General features: G+C 39.8%; 2 protein-coding genes across 5 annotated transcripts in view; both read left to right on the top strand.

Annotated features, from left to right (window-relative positions):
* qsox1.S (quiescin sulfhydryl oxidase 1 S homeolog) overlaps positions 1–6,481 on the top strand; it is a 35,988-nt gene extending 29,507 nt beyond the window's left edge. For all 4 annotated transcript variants that reach the window (XM_041561518.1, XM_041561517.1, XM_041561516.1 and 1 more), the window contains 3 exons: positions 524–662; positions 3,427–3,603; positions 5,590–6,481. In XM_041561518.1, coding sequence (XP_041417452.1) covers positions 524–662; positions 3,427–3,603; positions 5,590–6,344 — 1,071 coding nt within the window. In that variant the 3' untranslated portion in view covers positions 6,345–6,481. The remainder of the gene's footprint in view (positions 1–523; positions 663–3,426; positions 3,604–5,589) is intronic.
* An 11,537-nt stretch (positions 6,482–18,018) lies between these two features.
* The window catches only part of LOC108715646 (LIM/homeobox protein Lhx4), a 32,610-nt gene continuing 29,366 nt past the window's right edge, over positions 18,019–21,262 (top strand). The window contains exon 1 of the mRNA XM_018260984.2: positions 18,019–18,559. Within this exon, the coding sequence (XP_018116473.1) occupies positions 18,484–18,559 (76 nt within the window). The 5' untranslated portion in view covers positions 18,019–18,483. The remainder of the gene's footprint in view (positions 18,560–21,262) is intronic.

The following is a 21,262-nucleotide window of genomic DNA, read 5'->3' as shown; positions in this document are numbered from 1 at the left end:
GAAGCCTGGTTGCTATGGTAAGCCTGGACTTTAGCAACCAGATAGCTGCTGAAATTACAAACTGGAGAGCTGCTGAACAAAAAGTGAATTAATTCAACCATTAACAATGCTAATCTGATCTACTGGTATATATTGTTTTGTATGTAATGTGATTTTACAAGAAATTAAAAAGAGAGCGCTGTGAATTAATTTGTTGCTTGGGGGTGTAGATTCCTTTTTGCTATACAGTGCTGCCTTAATACTGTGTAGATGCATACACACACACATATATTATCTTATTATACTCTCTTAAAAAAGGTACATTTAAAAAAATATATCTATATACAAGAAATACTACACTGACACTCACCATATATATATATATATATATATATATATATATATATATATATATATATATATATAATTACTTTTTTAAAGTGTGATATAGTAAGATTTTGTAGCACGTGTATCACTTTCAGTCCCCAAGCTACAATACCACTCATTGTTCATTCTGATCACTAAATCTCCCATTTTATCCAAGGTTCAGAATGCAGTTTTAACATCAAGAGTGAATTATGTGTGGTGTCAGGGCTCTCATTCCAAATTCCGTGGTTTTCCATGCTCTCTCTGGACCCTTTTCCACTTCCTCACTGTCCAGGCTGGTGAAGACAAAACTGCAAGTGAGTACAACTTGTATTTGCTTGATGGACATCTTACTGCTGCAATACCTTATAGGGTTTGCACCTGTCTAGTTTTTATACAGGCTAGAAAACCCAGACAAAACTCTGCCAATAGGAAGGCTGAACTGTGCCAATCCCTGCCTGCTACGTTATAGTCAAACCCCTCAATGTGATGCATATGGGCCATGCCCCAAATGTAGAGCATGTACAACTTTCAATTGCCATTTAAGAGACATGGGAAGCGATGGTGCCTATTAGTGCATTAATCATTGTGTACAAGTAAGAGCGCGTGTAGGCACAAAGTTCTATGGATATGGCCCACATGCATAATGTATGGCAAACTTTAGCATCACTTTGGACTCCAGTGCATGTGCTGTACCCATAGTACACGATAATGACTTAATACTATTTATAATAACCTGAACGATGCCCTGAAAAGCAATCCTTAGTACAGTCTAAATAATTGGGAGAGGGGTTCAATTCTTTTTTTATATTTCATTAAATATATTGTTATTATATTAGATAGATGGATGGATAGATAGATGATAGTTGAGTCTTAAAAGTTATACACTTTTGATATAGATATTCAAATAATTTTTACAACTTCATGCTTTACGACACACAACTTATCAAAGGGGGTATCTACTTTGTTTCTCTGACGTCACTACAAAGTAATAACATAGAGACCAATTTTTTTCAGCTTTTACTTATAATTTCTGATTTCCTCTGGGCATTGAAGATTACAGAATGTGATGTAGTGAGGAGGCTTCTGATTATCCTTCTGTATTAAGTATGAGTTAAATAGGAGTGAGCCTGTGTAAATATCATGAGAATATTCAAGCAACTCAGTCAAGACCTCAGAAAGAGAACTGTAGACTTCCACATGTCCTAATGCTCCTTAGGAAGACTTTTAACAAAGCTGAAGTCCTATAAATATACAGAAATATACAAATCTTGGGACCACAAAGACACTGCTTAGGAAGGAGGCTCAAATTAACTCTCAGTAATGAACTAACTTTGCTCCAAAAGGTCCAGATGAACACCAGCTACAAAGCACTGGTGAAGCAGATATAGGTATTAGGTACCAAATATCAAAATCCACTATTAAGAGAATCCTTTATTACAGTGGCTGTAGTGCAAGCAGGTAGCCCCCAACTCCCAGTCAGGCATTAAAAAGGCATACTGACTTGTTCAGAGGATAACCAGGACAAAGAGAATCTTTTGATCATGGCTGAACATTTCGTTTCATAAAGACTTTTGCATTTAATGCTAGATCTGTAAGCTGTTGATGACCCAGTACATCCATTTGTTAAACTGAACACCTGCAATTACTACTGGAGTCTATTTAAATCTTTGCTGTTTTACAAGCTGCATTAACATTTGTTTAGTTAAAGGGGTGATTTATAAAATACCTTTGAAAAAAGGCCATTACACCTATATGCTGCAAAATGTGCTTAGGCGTATGGCAGGCAGATTGTATATACTCCAGCAGAGAAAAGCAAATGTACTGCTTTCTGCTCCCTGAATGTTTTTGTGCCAACAGGCATGGGATCAGCTCAAAATCCACTCTGCGTGTGTGTGCTGATGGGCAGATCCTGTGTCTGACAGTGTACATACATTCAGGGAATGGAAAGCAGAGGATCAGCTTTTCAGTGCATGGCCTATATAGCCATCTGCCAATAGTCTTTACATGTAGCTCACTAATTAGACTTGCAGTATGGCTGCAACAGAGTGTATTTATAATCATTCCTGCACTGACAATGTATAGGTGAGGGCTTTCAAAGAAATGAGGCAGAGATATTTATACATATGTGTTTCCCTTGTTTGTATCCAAACATATCCAATCTTGTCTATGTTAAATGTTAGCTATAGTTCACTGTAAGATGTACAAAAAGGGATACTGTCATGGGAAAACTTGTTTTTTTTTTCAAGATGCATCAGTTAATAGTGCTGCTCCAGCAGAATTCTGCACTGAAATCCATTTCTCAAAAGAGCAAACTGATTTTTTTATATTTCATTTTAAAATCTGACACAAGGTTTGCCATATTGTCAGTTTCCCAGCTGCCCCCAGTCATGTGACTTGTGCTCTGATAAACTTCAGTCACTCTCTACTGCTGTACTGCAAGTTGGATTGATATCACCCCCCTCCCTCCCCCCTCCCCCAGCAGCCTAAACAACAGAACAACGGGAAGGTAACCAGATAGCAGCCCCCTAACACAAGATAACAGCTCCCTGGTAGATCTAAGAACAGCACTCAATAGTAAAATCCAGGTCCCACTGCGAAACATTCAGTTACATTGAGTAGGAGAAACAACAGCCTGCCAGAAAGCAGTTCCATCCTAAAAAGCTGCTCTTTCTGAAAGCACATGACCAGACAAAATGACCTGAGATGGCGCCTACACACCAATATTATAACAAAAAAATACACTTGCTGGTTTAGGAATGAAATTTTATATTGTACAGTGAATTATTTGCAGCGTTAACAGTGTAATTTAGAAATAAAAACTACATCATAAAAATCATGACAGAATCCCTTTAAGCCATGTTTTCTATTGGGACAAAATGTTTTTCTTCATTTCTGGTCCCTGAGCAGATTCTGACTCTTCAGCCATAAATATACCTTAGTCTCTGTCATACCCTCTTCCTTTGTGCCTGTTCTTTAAACACCAGGGAGCTGTTTCTTACCCTTTTACTTTTGTGCCCCTTAATTAGATCCCAGATATTGTTGCCTTCATATTCTCTTCGTTTTGTGCCCTCCATCTAGATCCTCAGGAAGTGCTTCAGGTATTGCGGAAATATGCGAAACATTTCTTTGGCTGCAGAGAGTGCGCTGGTCACTTTGAGCGCATGGCAGCGCAATCAATGAGTAATGTCAGCACTTCAGATGATGCCATTCTATGGCTTTGGGATCGGCATAATCGTGTGAACAAAAGACTATCAGGTAATGGAACAGATATAGCTGCTAGAAATTGTAAGCGTCATTATTATGTAAGTCTTTCTTGTTGAAGACCAGAGTTCTTATATTACACTATGTGGAGCTGCTGTAAGATTTGACATGTACAACAGCCATATTTGTCTGGTCACTTATAAGATCTTTCTAGGTTAACCTGCAAAAAATGTCAACTGACAGAACTGCAAAAAACATCAAATCAATGTGGTAGATGGAAAAATAAACCTGGAAATAGAAATACTGCAACTGTACAAATATTTGTGCAAAGTGCACATTACAGGTGTTCTCATAAACCATCTTATATACCATACTTTCTTCTATACCATACTTTCCTATATACCATACTTTCTTATATACCATACTTTCTTATATACCATACTTTCCTATATACCATACTTTCCTATATACCATACTTTCTTATATACCATACTTTCTTATATACCATACTTTCTTATATACCATACTTTCCTATATACCATACTTCCCTATATACCATAATTTCTGATATACCATGACAGAGCCACAGAGAAGAACACAGATTACATGGGATGGGGGGGCAGCTAGGCTGGGGAGAGGGGGTCTATGTAGGGTAGGGGGTAGGTTATTTTTTATTAAGGGTTTGTTTCTCCTTTAATTCTAAAAATATAAGTGATGCCATTTTTAAGGCATGCTATAAATAACCACTCACTTTATGACCTGATTCGGTCCCATGGTGTTTTCTTTGCTGGTGGGGAAAAACCTCCAACCAACTCCAAACTATTTGTGTGCAGATTTAGTTGCAGTTTACATTTTCATGCTGAAAGGCTGATTGTGTGCTGACTGCCTGTCATGAGCTGTTTTATGCAATATCCTTTTATAGAGACCTACATTGTTTTGGGTGTATAGTTTTCCTTTAAAGGGTGGTTCAACTTGACCCCATCTTAAAAAAACAAATGCTCTGGAAGGCTACAAATGTATTGTTATTGCGACTTTCTATTTCTTGTTTCTCTATTTAGGCCTCTCCTATTTATATTGCAGTCTGTTATTCAAATACATGCATGGTTGCTATGGTTATTTGGAGCCTAGCAACCAGATTAATGACATTTCAAACTGGATAGGGGCTGAATAAACAGCTAACTAACTCAAAACCACAAATAATAAATAATTAAAACCAATTGCAAATGGTCTCAGAATATAACTCTATATCATACTAAAAGTTCATTTAAAGATGAACAACCCATTAAATAAAGCCTAATTTTGCAACAGTTTCTTGAGATTTTTCTCATTTTACTTATTCTTAATGGAAGGTCATGGTTACCCTAGCATAGTATATATTAAATTCACTTTACAACAAATGTAAATGTCAAAAATATTGCTGTAGGTTGATATTTCCACCCTAAAATATGTGCGTGTGTTTTTTAATTCTTATAAGCAGCGGCTGCTATTTCTTCTTAAAGGGGTTGTTCACTTTTAAATTACCTTTTAGTATGATGTAGAGAGAGTATTCTGAGACAATTTGCAATTGGTTTTCATTTTTTATTATCTGTGGTTTTTGAGTTATTTAGCTTTTTATTTAGCACCTCTCCAGTTTGCTATTTTAGCAATCTGTTGATAGGGTTCAAATTACCCTAGCAACCATGCACTAATTTGAATAAAAGACTGGAATATGAATAGGAGAGAGACTGAATAGAAAGATGAGTAACAAAAAGTAGCAATAACAATACATTTGTAGCCTTACAGAGCATTTTTTTTGTAGATGGGGTCAGTGACCCCCATTGGAGCAGAGTCAAAAGAAGAAAGCAAAGAAGTGAAAAACAATAAAAAAAAAATAAATAAAGACCAATTAAAAAGTTGCTTAGAATTAGCCATTCTAAAACATACTAAAAGTTAACTTTAAGGTGAACCACCCCGTTCATGTCCGTTTCTACTGTATATACTTTATTACAAATAATGATAATGTATTCGGTTAAACACTTAACCATTATTTCATTTTACCAGGTGCACCAAGTGAGGATCCAGAATTTCCAAAACTTCCCTGGCCATCAAAAGCACTTTGTCCCTTTTGTCAAGTCCAGGACAGTGGAAACAAGCTGGTTTGGGATTTCCCAAATGTTCTGACCTTTATGAAGGCTCATTATTCAAGGGAAAACCTGGCAAATGATTATCTGGAGGATGAGGTGGTGCTCTTGGAGAGACAGAGGAATGGCACTAGGAAAAAAGAAACCAATTCAAATAAAGATACCCCAGTAGAGGAACCCAGTGAGGAAAAGACTAAGATCCACCATAAACTCATATATCCACCACTAAATACAGAAGATCATGAAAATAAAAACAAAAAAAGCCATCCAGGCTCAGAGGTTGAGTTCCCAGCCCATGTGCAAGTAGAGGAGGAAAAGAATACCGGTGAAGAAAACTCTTTTTTGCACAGTTTATTGCCTAGCAGATCTCTGCAGGGTTCCATTGAGCATGACAGTGACAACGCCATCCAGCCTCAGATACTCATTGATATCCCTGAAGAGGAATTCCACCATATTGCTGTGAGAAAACGGCTGTTGAGAAGGGGCGTCGTAGCTGAAAAGGAGACAGTGAATTTGAAGGGACGCTGGAGTAAGACGCTGGAAGTGGGATTTTCTCGCCTGGATTTAAGTCTGTGTGTGGTGTTTTATTTCCTTTCCAGTATGTGTTTGCTCGGCATGTACCTATACATGAGCCTCCGGACTCGTTGCCTTCGGCAGCGAACTATCTACTCATGAGCAAGATGTAGTTATTCTCTGTGTGCTCAGCTGTAAGCCTCACTTCCCAGATCTCTAATGTGCCTTTACAGCCTTCTAGTGCCTATTCTTCCTATGGCCAACAGTGATTTTAATAAACCATTATCTTTTATAAAATAGTATCCGGTAGTTATCATTTTTAATTATTTGTGTTTAATATTCTTTTATTGTATACAAGCCATTTGTCACGGGGACCATATAACATGAGGCTGACCATTTTCAAGATGAATGCCTTCATGTCTAAGGGGGTTATTTATCGAAATCCAATTTTCCCTAGACGTATTCCATGTCAGTACGTTACGGGATAGCCCCTCCTCCCTGCTCCAATTAGAAGGAACCTCCCCAAGCCTTTAAAAGGCCAACCACACCCACCTACCGGCGTCTTTTTTTTCCTTCTCTTATGCTCTTGGCTTTGTTCTCTGAACAAAGGCCTCAATCATTAGAAGCAAATTTTTGTTTTTCTCTTTTACGCCTAGGAAAGCATTAGGCCTGCCCGGAAGGCGTCCTAGGGACAGGGGTTTTGGTCCATGGGACCTTTTTTCCCCCCAGCACACTACCTCAGACCTGGAGTCTTCTGAACTTCAGCTTTTGTATCAGGTAAGGCACTGAGGTGCAATGTTTGCTACTCCTTGTCTGCCTGTATTTCAGTTGCCTTCCTGTATTGCTATCAAGAGCATTGGGTGGCAGGTGCTTGTCCCCCCATTCGTGTGCCCTCCCGACCTGCCCAGAGGGCCTCAGGCGGCACTGGTGTATGTGGCCCCTACACCCCATTTTTACGAATGGGCGAGGGAGGTGGCGGTTAACTTAGGCTAATTAGTTAGGGGCCTGAACCTTACTGCCCCCTGTTACCTTTGTTTTATTTTTGTTTTAATGGGGGCAGGTCATGGCCAACTGCCTCCCTCAACAGACTTTCCTAAGGTGGAGGTAGTTAAAATAATAATAAAAAATAAAAAATATAAAAAAAAGTTTCGCTATAGGCTTCATATTATAGCAAACTTGGGCCTGTGCAGGAAGCACCAACACTAATTATCCAATTCGCCTCAGTATAACCTACGCAGTTGCTTTGGGTTCCCTGCCTATGCAGACACCAGCTGAGTATAATCAACCCCCCACTGAGTGCAGACACCAGCTGAGGATAATCAGGTCCAGCTAAAGCAAGTGGAGATGGCCCCGCCCACTCTCTAACTCAGCAAGCGAGGAAGCTGCAGCCTCAGGTAAGTCCTGCTGTTGTCAGTAAACTTGTGAGGCCTGTTTTCCCGTTAACAATAGAGTGTCCTGGAATTTGTGACATTAAGGGGTCTGCTTCCAGCCTTGCATAATGAGCAGCAGGTAAGGAGTGTGTCCATATGCTGTTCTGCAGTGTACTAAAGTCTAACTAACTGCTTGCATGCTATATATTCATATGCTTATCTGCACTGTGCCTGGTTATGATTGTTTCCTGCCTGAAAGCACAAGCCATTTACAAATAGGACACCAGTAGCCCTATTGAATATGGATCACTGGGCTGGGGGGGCTGCTAGGCTCCGATATATACTTGCTATAAACATCAGATAATCCATAATATGTATTGCACTATTTTTGTTCTGCATTCTATGTTTTGGCTATTGCTCACATAGAACAGGTAGCCATAATAGAGGTCGAGCAAAGGTCTGGCTGAATGCTAGGGCCTGATATAAGCTTGCTCTATGCAGCAGCTAATCTAAACTATGGACCTCATGTTTCCGTGATTGTACCTGTGCTCCTATTTTGTTCTACAGCTTAAGCTCTGGCTATTGCTCACAGGTAAAACGTGGCCCTACAGGATGTAGAGCACAGGTCTGGCTGGCTGCTAGGCCCTGAGACATGCTTGCTCGAAGCAGCAGCTAATCTAACTATGTATTTCATATTGCTGTGATTGTACCTGTGCTACTATTTTGTTATACAGCTTATGCTCTGGCTATTGCTCACAAAGAACACGTAGCCCTGTGAGATGTAGAGCACAGATCTGTCTTGCTGCTAGGTCCTGATACATGCTTGCTATAAGCAGCAGCTAACCTAACTATGTACTACAGGTTTTCTGCAGTTTATGAGTTGGCTATTTCTCTCATGGAACAAGTAGAGCACAGGCCTTTTGAGTTGCTAGGCCCTGAGATATGCTTGCCCTAAGCAGCAGCTAATATAAACTATGTATTTCATGTTACTGTGATTGAATCTGTGCTTATATTTTCTTCTGCAGTATATACCCTGGCTATGGCTCACCTGGAATAGGTAGCCCTAAGGTATGTAAAGCACAGGCCTGGGAACGGCTAGGACCAGATTTACGCTTGCCCTAAGCAGTAGCTAATATTTTATGTATTACATGTTGCTGTGATCATATCGGTATGCTCCTATTCTCTGCAGTATGATATGCTCTAATTATTGCTCACCTTGAACCAGTAGCTCTAATAGATGTAGATCACTGGACTGGGTGGCTATGAAGGTCGGATATAGGTTTGCTCTGACTGCAGCTAACCTAAACTATGCATTACATGGGGTTGTAATTGTTTCTGGGGTATATTCAGGTTTAATCCAGATGACTACTGATAGGAATACCTACATATGAACCTACATATGAATGTCTTTTCATTCCATGGCATTGCTCCTGGGATAAGATATGGCTTAATAAATTAGACACTAGGCAATATTTTTTCCCGATGGCAGGTAAGCTTAACTTTGTCTTGATAAACACTACAGGAGTTCTGAAGCCTGTCTGTCATAAGGATTGCTGGGTTAACAATAACCACAGGTATGTACTACTTTTGGGACCATTGAATGTACATTTTTCCAGATTCAGCAGCCTTGTATCACCGATCACTGCCTGAACGAATGGAGGACCAGATAATTGCTTTGCCCAGTCAATTGTGCAGTTTATTACTACCCACGCAGCTCGAGCTCTGGGGTCGGGTACTGTGCTCTACCAGGAGCTTAGGACTCTGACCGAGGTACATATTATTATCACATATTTTAATATATGCTTGCACCATGGCCCACATCCTGCAGGGGGATTCTACTGCCTTCAGAACAAATGCTCAATTAATGGATAAACTCCATAATACAACTGGTCTACCAAGCAACATATATGTTTACATCTATAAGAGGGCCATAGGCAGGTGCATATATTTTAATACTAAGGCATGTATATGAGTGTGTATATATGTTTGCACAGATATCTATATATGATTTGTGTCCTTGGGATGGGTTCTTTTTTGGAACCAGAAACGTTGGCTCAATAAACCTATATTTTTATGCAACATATAGTATTTTTGAAGATTCCTGGAACAATCAGTAATTGAACTCTTCATCCATAAATATCACTATAGCAGCCATGACATCTGGCTAGTTTCTAGGGGTGCAACCTGTGGAAATTCCATATTCATAGGTTTAAGGAAGAACAAGGTATACAGTTCTCTATGCTTGGCTGAAGGATCCCCAGATGTATTTCTACCATTTTCTAGGGTGACTCCTTAGTGCCTCCTACAAATTAGAGAGGGGAGCCACTACCCAGTGTTATTCCTATACTATTTCTACTGATATTCTTAATGTCAGGATAGATGGGACATTTTATCTGCCAATACAGGGTGTCTATAGAGACAGGGTACACATACATATCAGGCCACTGGGAATTTGCATAATGTATATATTTCAAACCAAGGGTTTTCAGGCTATAGGAGTCCTCAAAGTGTCTTGTTAGTCCACAGAGATGACCTCTGTTCAAGTCTGGCCCAGGATAGGGATATTCTGCTTATACTACCTTATACTATCATCAAAACGGCTTTGTGACTTAAGGCTCTGTGTCCAGAAGGCACTTATTTTGGGCCCATTTATTTATTTTTTTCTTCAATTTCTCAATCCCCTAGTTAGTGGTTTTTTAGAATACAGGGCTGGCTGTTCTTCCACACCAGATAGGTAACTGATTGGACAGCAGATGGAGGCGTCCTAGGAGCGTTAATTATTTTCCCTCTCTATGTCTGTGCCCTCTTGGAACACCAGCAGTTTTGGATCTTTCCTCCTTACAGTTACATACTGCAGTTGCTACTTGTCCTATTGTTTCGGCCGAAAATGTACTTGGCTCTTCTGAGCAGGATCATAGTCTTCCCTTAAGTGGGACGGTTGCAGTCATTACAGTAGAGTGTAATCTCTTACCACTTCTAGTCATTAATTTCATTGAGAATGAATTAAGGATATTTTATGTATCTGTCATACAGGTTTGTCTAGCTTCAAATGGGATGCTTGGAAGTATTTCTGTCACATTGTTCCCTATGCTAGGGGGATTACATTTACACCTGCTGAAAATTGTGTCTGAAACATTCGCACAGAGCTCAATGTCCAGGTAACTTCCAGATACAACACTCCTATTATCCTGGTTTGTTCTTGGATTCACATTCCTGCGCCACTCCTGATACATATGACCCAGCATGACTCTAGTAGATCAGAGGCCCTTCTGACACTTACTGGAACATCCATAGCGTCCCTCCAGTTCCAAGGTCAGCCTCAACGATTAAATATGTAGTATAGTTGATTCCACATATAAGTGGGTCCCTTATGGTTAGAGAGAACACAGGTTTGTGGGTGACTAGAAACATTTATCCAGGGCATATAATCTGCCTCCATAAATCTTGGAATTAGTCCTTTAGTTGCACTGTGGTTATTGGGATCTGTAACCTTAGGGGTATTCAGTTATACCTCTCAGAGTACTAGGTTGGGTCAACCAACAGGGGCTCTTTCTTAGGTACTGGAGTTGCTCAACTCTTTACAGTTAATTGAGTCTGCCTCATCACAGGACCTTACACAGGGTAAGGAATTCTAATCCCAATTATTTTCTCAGGTGCCCTTGTCTCCGATCTTTAGGATCTGCTTTCGGTTAGAACAGTCCTGACTAACATGCATTCTGATATGAAGATATTTATGGTACTGGCCTTGGGTACCTCAGGGTTCATTGGATATCCTACATTTATGGATATATCCTAAGTAGATCATTTCTATATTGTGTCTGTTTTGGGTTCTTACTCCTACCAAGTGTTTCTTACAGGTACCTTGCAATTTGCACTGAATTTAGGCATACATGTGATGAATGCTATTTGGTGAGTAGGAGAGTAAGTATTTCAGCTTGCTGAATTCGCCTTTTACAGGACTGTCTTCCTCTCTCTCTCTCTCTCTTCTGGAGGGTGAAGTGGTGGTTAGTGAGCTAACTTGTTCCTCACTCTCAGTGGGCTAACATCTCTCTCTCGCGCTCTCTCTCTCTTTCTCTATAGTATATGCTATACTATAGCTCTATTCTTAGCCTGGTGAACTTATTCTGGGGTTTTCACCTGGACTCTCTATATTAAGGTAAGGAGTTTGCATGATGGTGGACTATCTAGTCAGAGATACTCCTTTCCTTATTACAGTTTCTTCTTAAAGCATATTCCCTCCCATGGGATAACGTTAACTTGCTATGTCCCGTAACGTACTGACATGGAGTACATCTAGGGAAAAAGGAAGATTATTTCATACTTACCGAGATCTTCCTTTCCTAGACGTACTCCATGTCAGTACACCCGCCCTTTCTTTTCCGGTAATTTAAGAGCTTGTTACAAAGACGCCGGTAGGTGGGTGTGGTTGGCCTTTTAAAGGCTTGGGGAGGTTCCTTCTAATTGGAGCAGGGAGGAGGGGCTATCCCGTAACGTACTGACATGGAGTACGTCTAGGAAAGGAAGATCTCGGTAAGTATGAAATAATCTTCCTTTTTTTCTGATTTTTTAAGTCAAAAAAAGTCTGACCAAACTAGAATCCACTATTTGACCATATTTATCATTGAAAAAATGCGATAAAATCAGTTCGGAAATAAAACGAAAAAAACTTTATTGCGAAAAAATAAGAACACATTTTCGGGTTTTATGCCTGAAATGCTCAAATTTTTCCTGAAATTGCTAGAAACCGGATTTTTGTACAAAACTCAGCGCAGACCATGATATCTTTAAATTTAAAAAGGGGCCCTTTGTCATTGACTTCTACAGGACCCCGACAGATTGGAGATGGAGTATTTTTGGATTCAGACTTTTTAGCAGCCTCGGGGTATAATAAATCATGAAAAATTCAAGTTTTTTTTCTACTTAAAATTCAGATTTTATAGTCCAAAAATTAAAAATTTTCAAGTTTTTGTATTTGGACTTTAAGAAACAACCCCTTAATGTTCATGCTATACTGAACATAGACACAAATAGTAAAAGATAAGATCATTTTGTCTTGAGCAGTTGTTTAGCTGCACATTTATGAACAAGCTCTTAGAAAGATTAGCTTTCATGTGCACATGAACATTGTGTAAACTTCGTTTTTCAGACTGACAAAGTCAAATCACCAACTGCTATGGAACTGTAATATCTGTTCTGATTTTTTGTTGGACTTTAAAGTCCAAAAAAAAAAATTATACAAAAGCACCCACTGAACAGCAGACTGTCTGGACACCTTTAGAGTAATACATTCATGTGAGTTACTAGTATATTTGTTGAGATACTAAAGAAAAAAAGGCAGTCCAGTCCTTTCTTCCAAGTCTTCCAAAGGACTAAGAGAATATTCATAAAGGTCTGTAAAAATGTGTTGAAAGACATCACTGTAATTTTATTGTATGACATCAGTGCATTTGTTTACATTAAATGGGTTTAACCAGGTCTAGAGGATTGGAAAATAATGGTATAATATAATAACCAATGAAGGTTATCCGTCTCCTGCTTTAATTGACCATATTGTGCATAGTGCCAATAAAAGGGATCCATCCCCTTGGAAGTTATAGCACTATATATACAATGATCATTTTAGGTAAGTCAAGTATAAAAAATGCATACCAAATACCAATTCCCCCCTTGTAATAGCTTGTTACTATTCAACACGTTTCACTGTGCAAGGACAATTTAATTACAAACAAGTGGCCCTTGTAATTTTCTAAGGCAATTTACCCCAAAATTCTGCAGATTCAACCAAAACATGAATTCCCCAGGGTACTTACGTTTCTAGGACAAAGCCTAGTTGGGAGTCACAATCTAATATTTTGAGAAATCTGCCCCTCTGTGTCCAGAATAAATATTCTCCAGAGATGCTAAAATTATGAAATTAGCCAAGCCTGCTTCGATAAGGTTGTTTTTTTTTTTTTAATATTTGTCCTAGAGATAAATGTTTAGTTAAAAACCTGGACAACGCTAGATCATTATAATCCACTTAAAAGGTCAGTCTCAGTTTGACAGTTGCGTGGTTAAGTGCAGCGCTGCTTGATCCAATTTAGCCATGCGCTGCTTATTGTATCTAGAAAAGTGTAGCGTTGTTATTTAACATAAGACTATAGGAAAGCAGCTTCCTCAGAAATAGAATTATGGCATTTATTTTAAGAACTGATCAAATAGAAACTTACATAAGAGATCATTTAAGTTGGTGTGACAGTTTGTTATTCTGGGGATTGCAAAGTAAGCTTTAAAAAACCTCCTTCTTGAGCTCTGAAAATCTCTGCAGGAAAATATTTCTGCTATATTGCATTGCCATTACTCTGATTGTTAAATGAATGACTTTTACATTATATGTTGGCATTTTGCTTTTCTTGATGTAACAAGATACATAACATAGAGTGAAAGTTTTCACGTTCCAAGATATCAGCCAGACAGTTGGTGTGAGAGTTACAGTTCTTCAAGTCATTTACAGGGACATCAGCTGTTCCAAGCACCCATACACTGCCCTTGGCTGTGGAGAATGCAAATCTGTAGTATAGAACAGTAGCAAGATCATGAGTTAGGAGTAAGCTTAACTGTGTTGTGTTACCAGCAAGCCATTTACTTGTGTTTGTGTCCATGTGAAGCAGCAACCAGGGGTTTGTTTAGTTTAATGGGATACTGTCATGGGTCGATTCAGCGTGTAAGTCCTCAAATTTACGAATGTCCTCCATTTCTGGTGTCCATTCCACTATTGTAGGTATTGTTGATGATTTCCACTTTCAAGGGATTAGTATCTTTGCTGCATTTAGAGCGTATTGCATTAGAGATTTCTTGTAGGTAGAGATGGTAATTGTAACTCAGTGTTGCAAATGTCAATTCCCTTATCCCAGAAGGTTTGTATTCCTGCACACTCCCAAACAATGTGTAATAATGTGCCTGTGGAGGAGCCACAATGCCAACAGATGTCCGAAGTGCCTGAGAATATTTTGCTCAATTTGAGGGGTGTATTATACCATCTTATGATAATTTTATAATTATTCTCTTGTTTTCTGAAGCTCCTTTGTCCCATGAAGGATTTCAGAATCATATCCTCTATCTCTTGTGTAGTAAAGGTTCTGTTCAACTCTTTTTCCCATGACTTAAAGTGAGATAAACTTTCTATGGGAGTAGCAGTTTGGGAGGAAAGTAGCCCATATATTGCTGAAATACTGTGAAGTGTAAATTGTTTTTGCCGGCATCTATTTTCAAAGTCTGTGTTTAGTTGGTCTCTTTCATTAGCTCTAGTAAGTTGTGAAACATTGCTTGAAATATGTTGGAACTCACTTTGAGGAAGGTTGAAATTTTCTTTTGCTTGTTCCCATTTGGGAATTGTGGCAATGGGGCAAATATGGAATATCTGTGAGACTTTTCCTTAGTCCCAATTCTGAAAATACCCTCTTTGTAATCCAGGAGGGAAGTCTGGGTTATGCATTAGAGGAGTAAGTAGTGAATCTTTTGATTTCAGCTTGAGTTTATTTTTGAGGGAGTCCCATATTTGAAGAGTATAAGAAATGAGTGGATGATCATCTGTGTGCCTGATTATGTTGTCTGTGCATCTGTCCCCTGGGTCACTACCTGTCACATTCCTTTCCCTGTGCTATTAACTGGCGTGTGCCGTGTGTTCTTGCTGCAGCCCTGTGTGCAGGTAATGTCTGTGCTCCTTATGTTACTGTGCCAGCTGTCTGTGCCAGTCAAATCTCAGGCATCTGATAATCTGGATGCTGGGGATCTGATGTGTGCACACGCACTGAGGAGCCCATCTGTTAAATCCTCATGTAACCAATTGGATGGTATTATGGAAGGAGTTATCCTGGGTAATCCTGTGCCTGCCCTACTGAAGATACACTGGGATAACGAAGCGGCTGCTAATCAACTCTATTAAGAGCTAGGACTGCAATCCGATTTCTGCATCTGAATGCCCAGCTTATTCTGCTGCCCCGTGAAAGAAAGAACTCAGAAACCCATTTATTATTCTCAGAATTTAGCATTTTAGCATTTTTAGAGAATCGGTCAGTGAGGTTGTGTGTGGCAGTGTTTCAGTACTGCTTTGTGGACAGCTCCAAGAGCTGCTGCATCACGTTCTGCACTCTCTGCTTTGCTCACACTCCTCACTCATTCTTCACACCCAACACATAATTCTCTTAATGGATGTGGGAGTTCCCTTTCTCAAACATACATGAGTGGCATCTGCTCTGAGGGGGAGGAATGAAGAGAGAGCTGGTGGATAGTAGCAAGTGTCATAGTAACAAAGTCCACATCCTCGTAGGTCACAGGCATCTTGTTTTGACTTTGTACATTTAATGAAAGGCTACTGAGCCTGGGCCTGTTTTGACCAAGTGCATGAGGTTTTCTGTATTGATCAAAATTCTGGTGCAAATATGAACCTGATTATAACCGATGAACAGTAAATGAGCACAGGATAACAACTAACTACAAACAATCAAAGTTGCGATTGATACGTGCATCTATAAGTGCTACAGACAAGAGGAACAAACTATAACTCATGCAAGTAAGACACGCATATAAGAGAGAGACCAAAACTGTACTGCATATTCTAGATGGGGTATTACCAGTGCCTTACCCTTTATATGGTATATTTCCACAAATTTCTCTTTATATTCACCTCCCCCAAAAAGTTAAATACCAATCAGAGTAAATCTGCAATAACTTACTGGGCTAAAATAGAATGCCAAATGCATTATAAACAATCATTTTAATACAATACATTATTCACAGGCAAGAAACCAGCAATCGCTAGACCTTAACTGAAATTCAAAATAGGTATTTCAAGTAGACAGAGGCCTAAACATAACCCTAAAGTTTAGTTACCAGATAACTTGAACATTCAGGGACACATCTAATAAATGTTGCAGGGCTGCACAGATTGCATTTTTATTTAAAATACCATCATATTTATAGAATGCTCTATTCTTAGCAACTTTTCAGTGGCTCCTCTGCCTCCTTCCAGCTTTCAAATAAACGTCACAAGCTCATTTCTTTGCGTCACGTTTTATTATGGAGCCTCCTATTCAGGCTGACCCTGTTCAGTCACATTCAAACTCTTGGAAGGGGAAATTGCATCCGAATCACAAAATAGCTGCTAAAGCAAAATATTAAACAAAAACCACACACACGAAAATCAAGATGAATGTTATGTTTGAGTTTCACTCTCAACATCAAATCAACAATTAATGTCAAGGTGATGCTCCAGTGTACTGTAATCTTCCCACGTGTGTTGAAACATAGGAGCCCAAGCAGAATTCAGTGCATCCCACTGCCACTTACAACATGTATTCAGCAGCGTTTCCCTCATTGGTCGCCTGCATTTGGTGTGAACATCTTTCTCAAGGGAGCAAAATTAATTTGCAGAATCAGCTCCATGACCTCCCCCCCCACCCAACAAATAGTGGTTTAAACCAGAAGTTGATCTCATTCTAATTACTGTTTCGCTTTATAGGAGAAAATAAGTTTCAGATCAATAAAGGAGTTCAGCTAAGAGGCATGGGGCGGAGCGCCATTTTGGGCGTTAAAGGTGACATATAGGATAAATTAAAAACCCTAATTTTGTCGGCAGTTATAAGTAATATATGGTGTTATTTTTACATGGTGCTAAAAATTAATATTATCTTTAAAAATAGACCTTTTATTGTCGCTCCCTATAGATGTTCTCTGGTCCCGGACTGTTTCAAAAGAGGGGTGGGCGTGTCCTAATGGTCCCTGCCAGAAGCACAGTACAGGGGGACAGCCAATCACAGCCCTGCAGGCAGATAAGCAAAAATAGGCTTCAGTTCCCTATCAGGTCCTGCTAGCTGCTGATTGGTTCCTGCCTACAGTGCAGTGAGCTGAGAGCCGTTGGCTCCCCTGTAAAGCCTTGGAATTCAGGAGTATGAAGTGGGAGAGAAGGGAGGGATTATTAGGGTTTTTGCAGAAATATTCAATAAATCAGCCTGAAACACTACTTTTTGAAGCACAATTCTTCTATATCTAAATGAGTATAATGCACTGGTACGTTCTTATGTTTTTTACACTAAATGTCTCCTTTAAGTTTACGAGTCCCTAAATTGAATGGACTGCTGGGAGTGACAAACAGTAAATGGGCGCCGAATAGGACGGGAGTCTATGGGAATGGGCTGAACCACTAAGTGCGGGAGGGTGCGCCACATACAGAGCACAAGCCTTCTCCCCTTCGGATAAGCCATTTGTACCCATCCGCCTAAGCCCGCACATATCTGCATATATATATAAGCCTAACCTACACTTCATCTTGTAAAGCGAAACGTGGAGAGAAAACCTAGTTGGAGCCACAAGAAGAGCCTCTCCTTACACGTGGGCCACTGTGGGTGTCGCTACTCGGTGGTACCACGTGCACATGAGAGACCCTCGTGACCTTCCTTCTGTCACTTTCCCAGCGGCTGTTGAATGGAGAGTGTTGAGTCCAGCGTGTGGTGTGGAGTCTTTGCGCCGCGAGAATTACCTGAATAAAACACCTGCTGCTGCTGCTGCTTCATTTAAAAATCCGTGGGGGTGTGCTCACTTTGGACTCCGCCCACTAGCAAATCCCAAGCGCGGTATGTGCACTTACCTGAGGCCAAACCTGGGAGCCCTGTCCACGCCCTGTCTTATTCGATTGGCGAGTGGGCGTGTCCTCCCTGCGGGCGGTGATGTCAGAGCGACTCCTGCAGTGTAAATGAATCAAAGTGATCTGCACTCCAGCTGGGAAGCGCTGCAGCATCTCCGCCAGCAGAATCCCGGCAACCCACGGCTCCTCCGGGCTGCCCACCTGTCATTGGTACCGTCCATGCCTGGCCTGGGGCCTCGCACCCCCTTCCTGCTCTTCTCTTTATTGGTTGACAAGGTCAGAGCTTTTAGGGCAGCGGCACGTCGGTAAAATGATGCAAAGCTCAGCGCTCGCCACAGACGCTCCTGTCAAGGGGCTCCCAGAAATGCTCGGGCTGCCAATGCAACGTAAGGCTTTTCATTCTCTATTGATTTGACAAGAAAGGGATGTGGCAGCGGTAGAGCCGGGATGGTGCAGGGAGGGGGGACACAATGCCATTTGCAGCTTTGCCAACGTTACTGCTGCCGCAGGGACCTTCCTCGGCCTCACACTTCTTCTATGAACAGAGCAGCTGCCAAGGGGTCGGTGTCTGAGGGGTGTGTCGGGCTGTAGGACTGTGCTCCTGCCTCTCCATGCTGCAACTTGGCTACAACTTCCCATTAAAAGTTTCCAGTAGCCATCACTTGCCTCTCCCAGGCTGCACACTAGTCTATACACTGAGTCCTTTAGAGATTCCCTGGCTAATGCAGCTCTCCATGGGCTACTACATCCCTCAACGTGTGCTGGGAGTTGTAGTGCGGCTGTGACTGAGCTGTTACACTGGGTATGACATTATTTAGGGATAAGCTCCTTTCTGTGGCACAGTGAGTAGCTCACAATGTCCTGTTTGTATCAGTGTCATTAGACAAGCTCATAGCAGGTGTTGTCAACCACGATTAACCTGTACAACAATTATGTCCTGGATATTTGTGCCCAGCAGCAGGGTCGCAGTAACTGAGAGAATAACGGGAAATATTATCACAAATATCTTCCATTGTTTGTCTTAATGCATGTGATTATCACTTTACTTTAGTTTGTCATTTACTAAGCCCTACAGTGCCATGTCCACAATGCTATGTCTTCCCACTGCACTTTGGCATCTAATGAAATTGTAGCTTTGCTATTATGTACGATTCTTTGCGTCTTTTAGGTCCTTGTACAACGGTGTATTTGTTGAAAAGCAGGGAAATTGCGTACAAATAATTCCCTTATGTGTTGTTGATACATCGGGGGTTCGAGCAAAACTGCAAAGGCGCCTTTTTGGCAGCGACACTTCCATTTGGTAACTTTGTCGTATGTCGCAGGGTACGACTCGAAAACAGAATTTAATATTGAATAACACGTTTCTGTACCGTATCTAGAGATTCTGAGATTGGTAAATAAATAAAAACAACACATTGTAACTGGTTTATCCTTTTGTTTAGTTTAAATCGTTTCATACCTGACAGATATATTGTATTGATATAGAGACAGACATAGCAAATGTAGGTCTTCTACATATATTTCTTTGTGGTTTATTTCAAATCCTGGGTATCGTTAATATTAATTGGAAACGAAAGGATTTCATTCAAAGTATTCTTGTGGTTCGGTCTATATATATATATATATATATATATATGGTGCTACCTAAGCCTCCATATATATACCAATATCTATACTAAACTAACTGTAGATCTCAATATGACAGTATTGAATATATGCTTATATTCGTAGATTCATGTTTTTTTATTATTAATATTCTTATTATTAATAACCATAATGATATTGTTACTGTTATTTATTATCGGTACCTTTGGAAAGTGGCAATGCTTGCAGGCTGGCAGTTGTTGCTGTGTGTATAGTAGTGATGTTACTTCTCCAGCCTTTTTCTATTTCTGCTACTTTGATCTCCAGCCTGTCTGTCCTATGAACCATTGTAACAGTGGGGCTCTTCTATCCATGTCACTGCTCTCTCCTGTCCTACACTCACCTGTATCCAACCTGTGGCAAATTCCATCTGTCAGTCTATCTGGCTGTCACTTTCCATACACATTTGCAATTGACATGAATCCCTAGATACTCGCTCCAGCCACTAGACATTTGAATAAAGGTCTAAAAAATCATGTGCGCGTTTGATACCAGTGTTTTGGTGATTCTGTGACAGTATATTAATTAGAAGTTCAGCCGTGTGCTCATGTAGTTGTGTAGGTATAGGGGGCGAATACCTTATTTTATTTGTATAGAACTAATAAGCACTGATATAGGGAAAGATACTTTTGTGGATATGTTGATGGATGTCGTATTTTGCAAAGTATGTCTAATTGACCTAATTATTATCTGCTCTTATACGCAGTTATCCCATTAATCGATCTATTTGTTTATCTGATCAATAGTCTTACCATTATCTTCCCAATCCATTCATATTTGTTTCTTTTTATTTACTAATGCGCCAATTAATCTCATGATTGTTCTTTCTCGTTTCCCATTCTGCCCAATATCTACAACAAATACTCATTTATTTTCTTGTTTCATTTCCAAATCCTTCTTCTCTGCCCCCAAACTTAAACACAAATGATTAGATCCATCAGCAATAGATTTCATATTTTAATATATTATATATTTACAAATGGGCAGATTGATCATCTCTGTGAAACTCAGTGGAGTCATTATTTAGATATGGTATGAGAAATACTGAAATAGATTTATAGTTATATGACCGATAGATAGTGGATAGATTGTAAAAAATACACCATACAGTAAATTGCCAAGAAAATGAGAAAGACTGGCAAACGATATAAACAGAGGGCTGGAAACAGACAATTAGCGTTGTGCGAATATATATATATATATATATATATATATATATATATATAGTCCAAAATTAGGCGAGCACACACAGGTCTTAAGATTCAAAAAAGTTGTGCTTTTATTATGAAAAAATCCTAACGTTTCGGCTAGCAATCTAGCCTTTCTCACTTTGAGAAAGGCTAGATTGCTAGCCGAAACGTTAGGATTTTTTCATAATAAAAGCACAACTTTTTTGAATCTTAAGACCTGTGTGTGCTCGCCTAATTTTGGACTATTCACCACGT

The sequence above is a fragment of the Xenopus laevis genome, chromosome 4S (assembly GCF_017654675.1).
Source record: "Xenopus laevis strain J_2021 chromosome 4S, Xenopus_laevis_v10.1, whole genome shotgun sequence".
In the NCBI taxonomy this organism is placed as follows: Eukaryota; Metazoa; Chordata; class Amphibia; order Anura; family Pipidae; genus Xenopus; species Xenopus laevis.
This window is presented reverse-complemented; position numbering and strand designations above follow the sequence as displayed.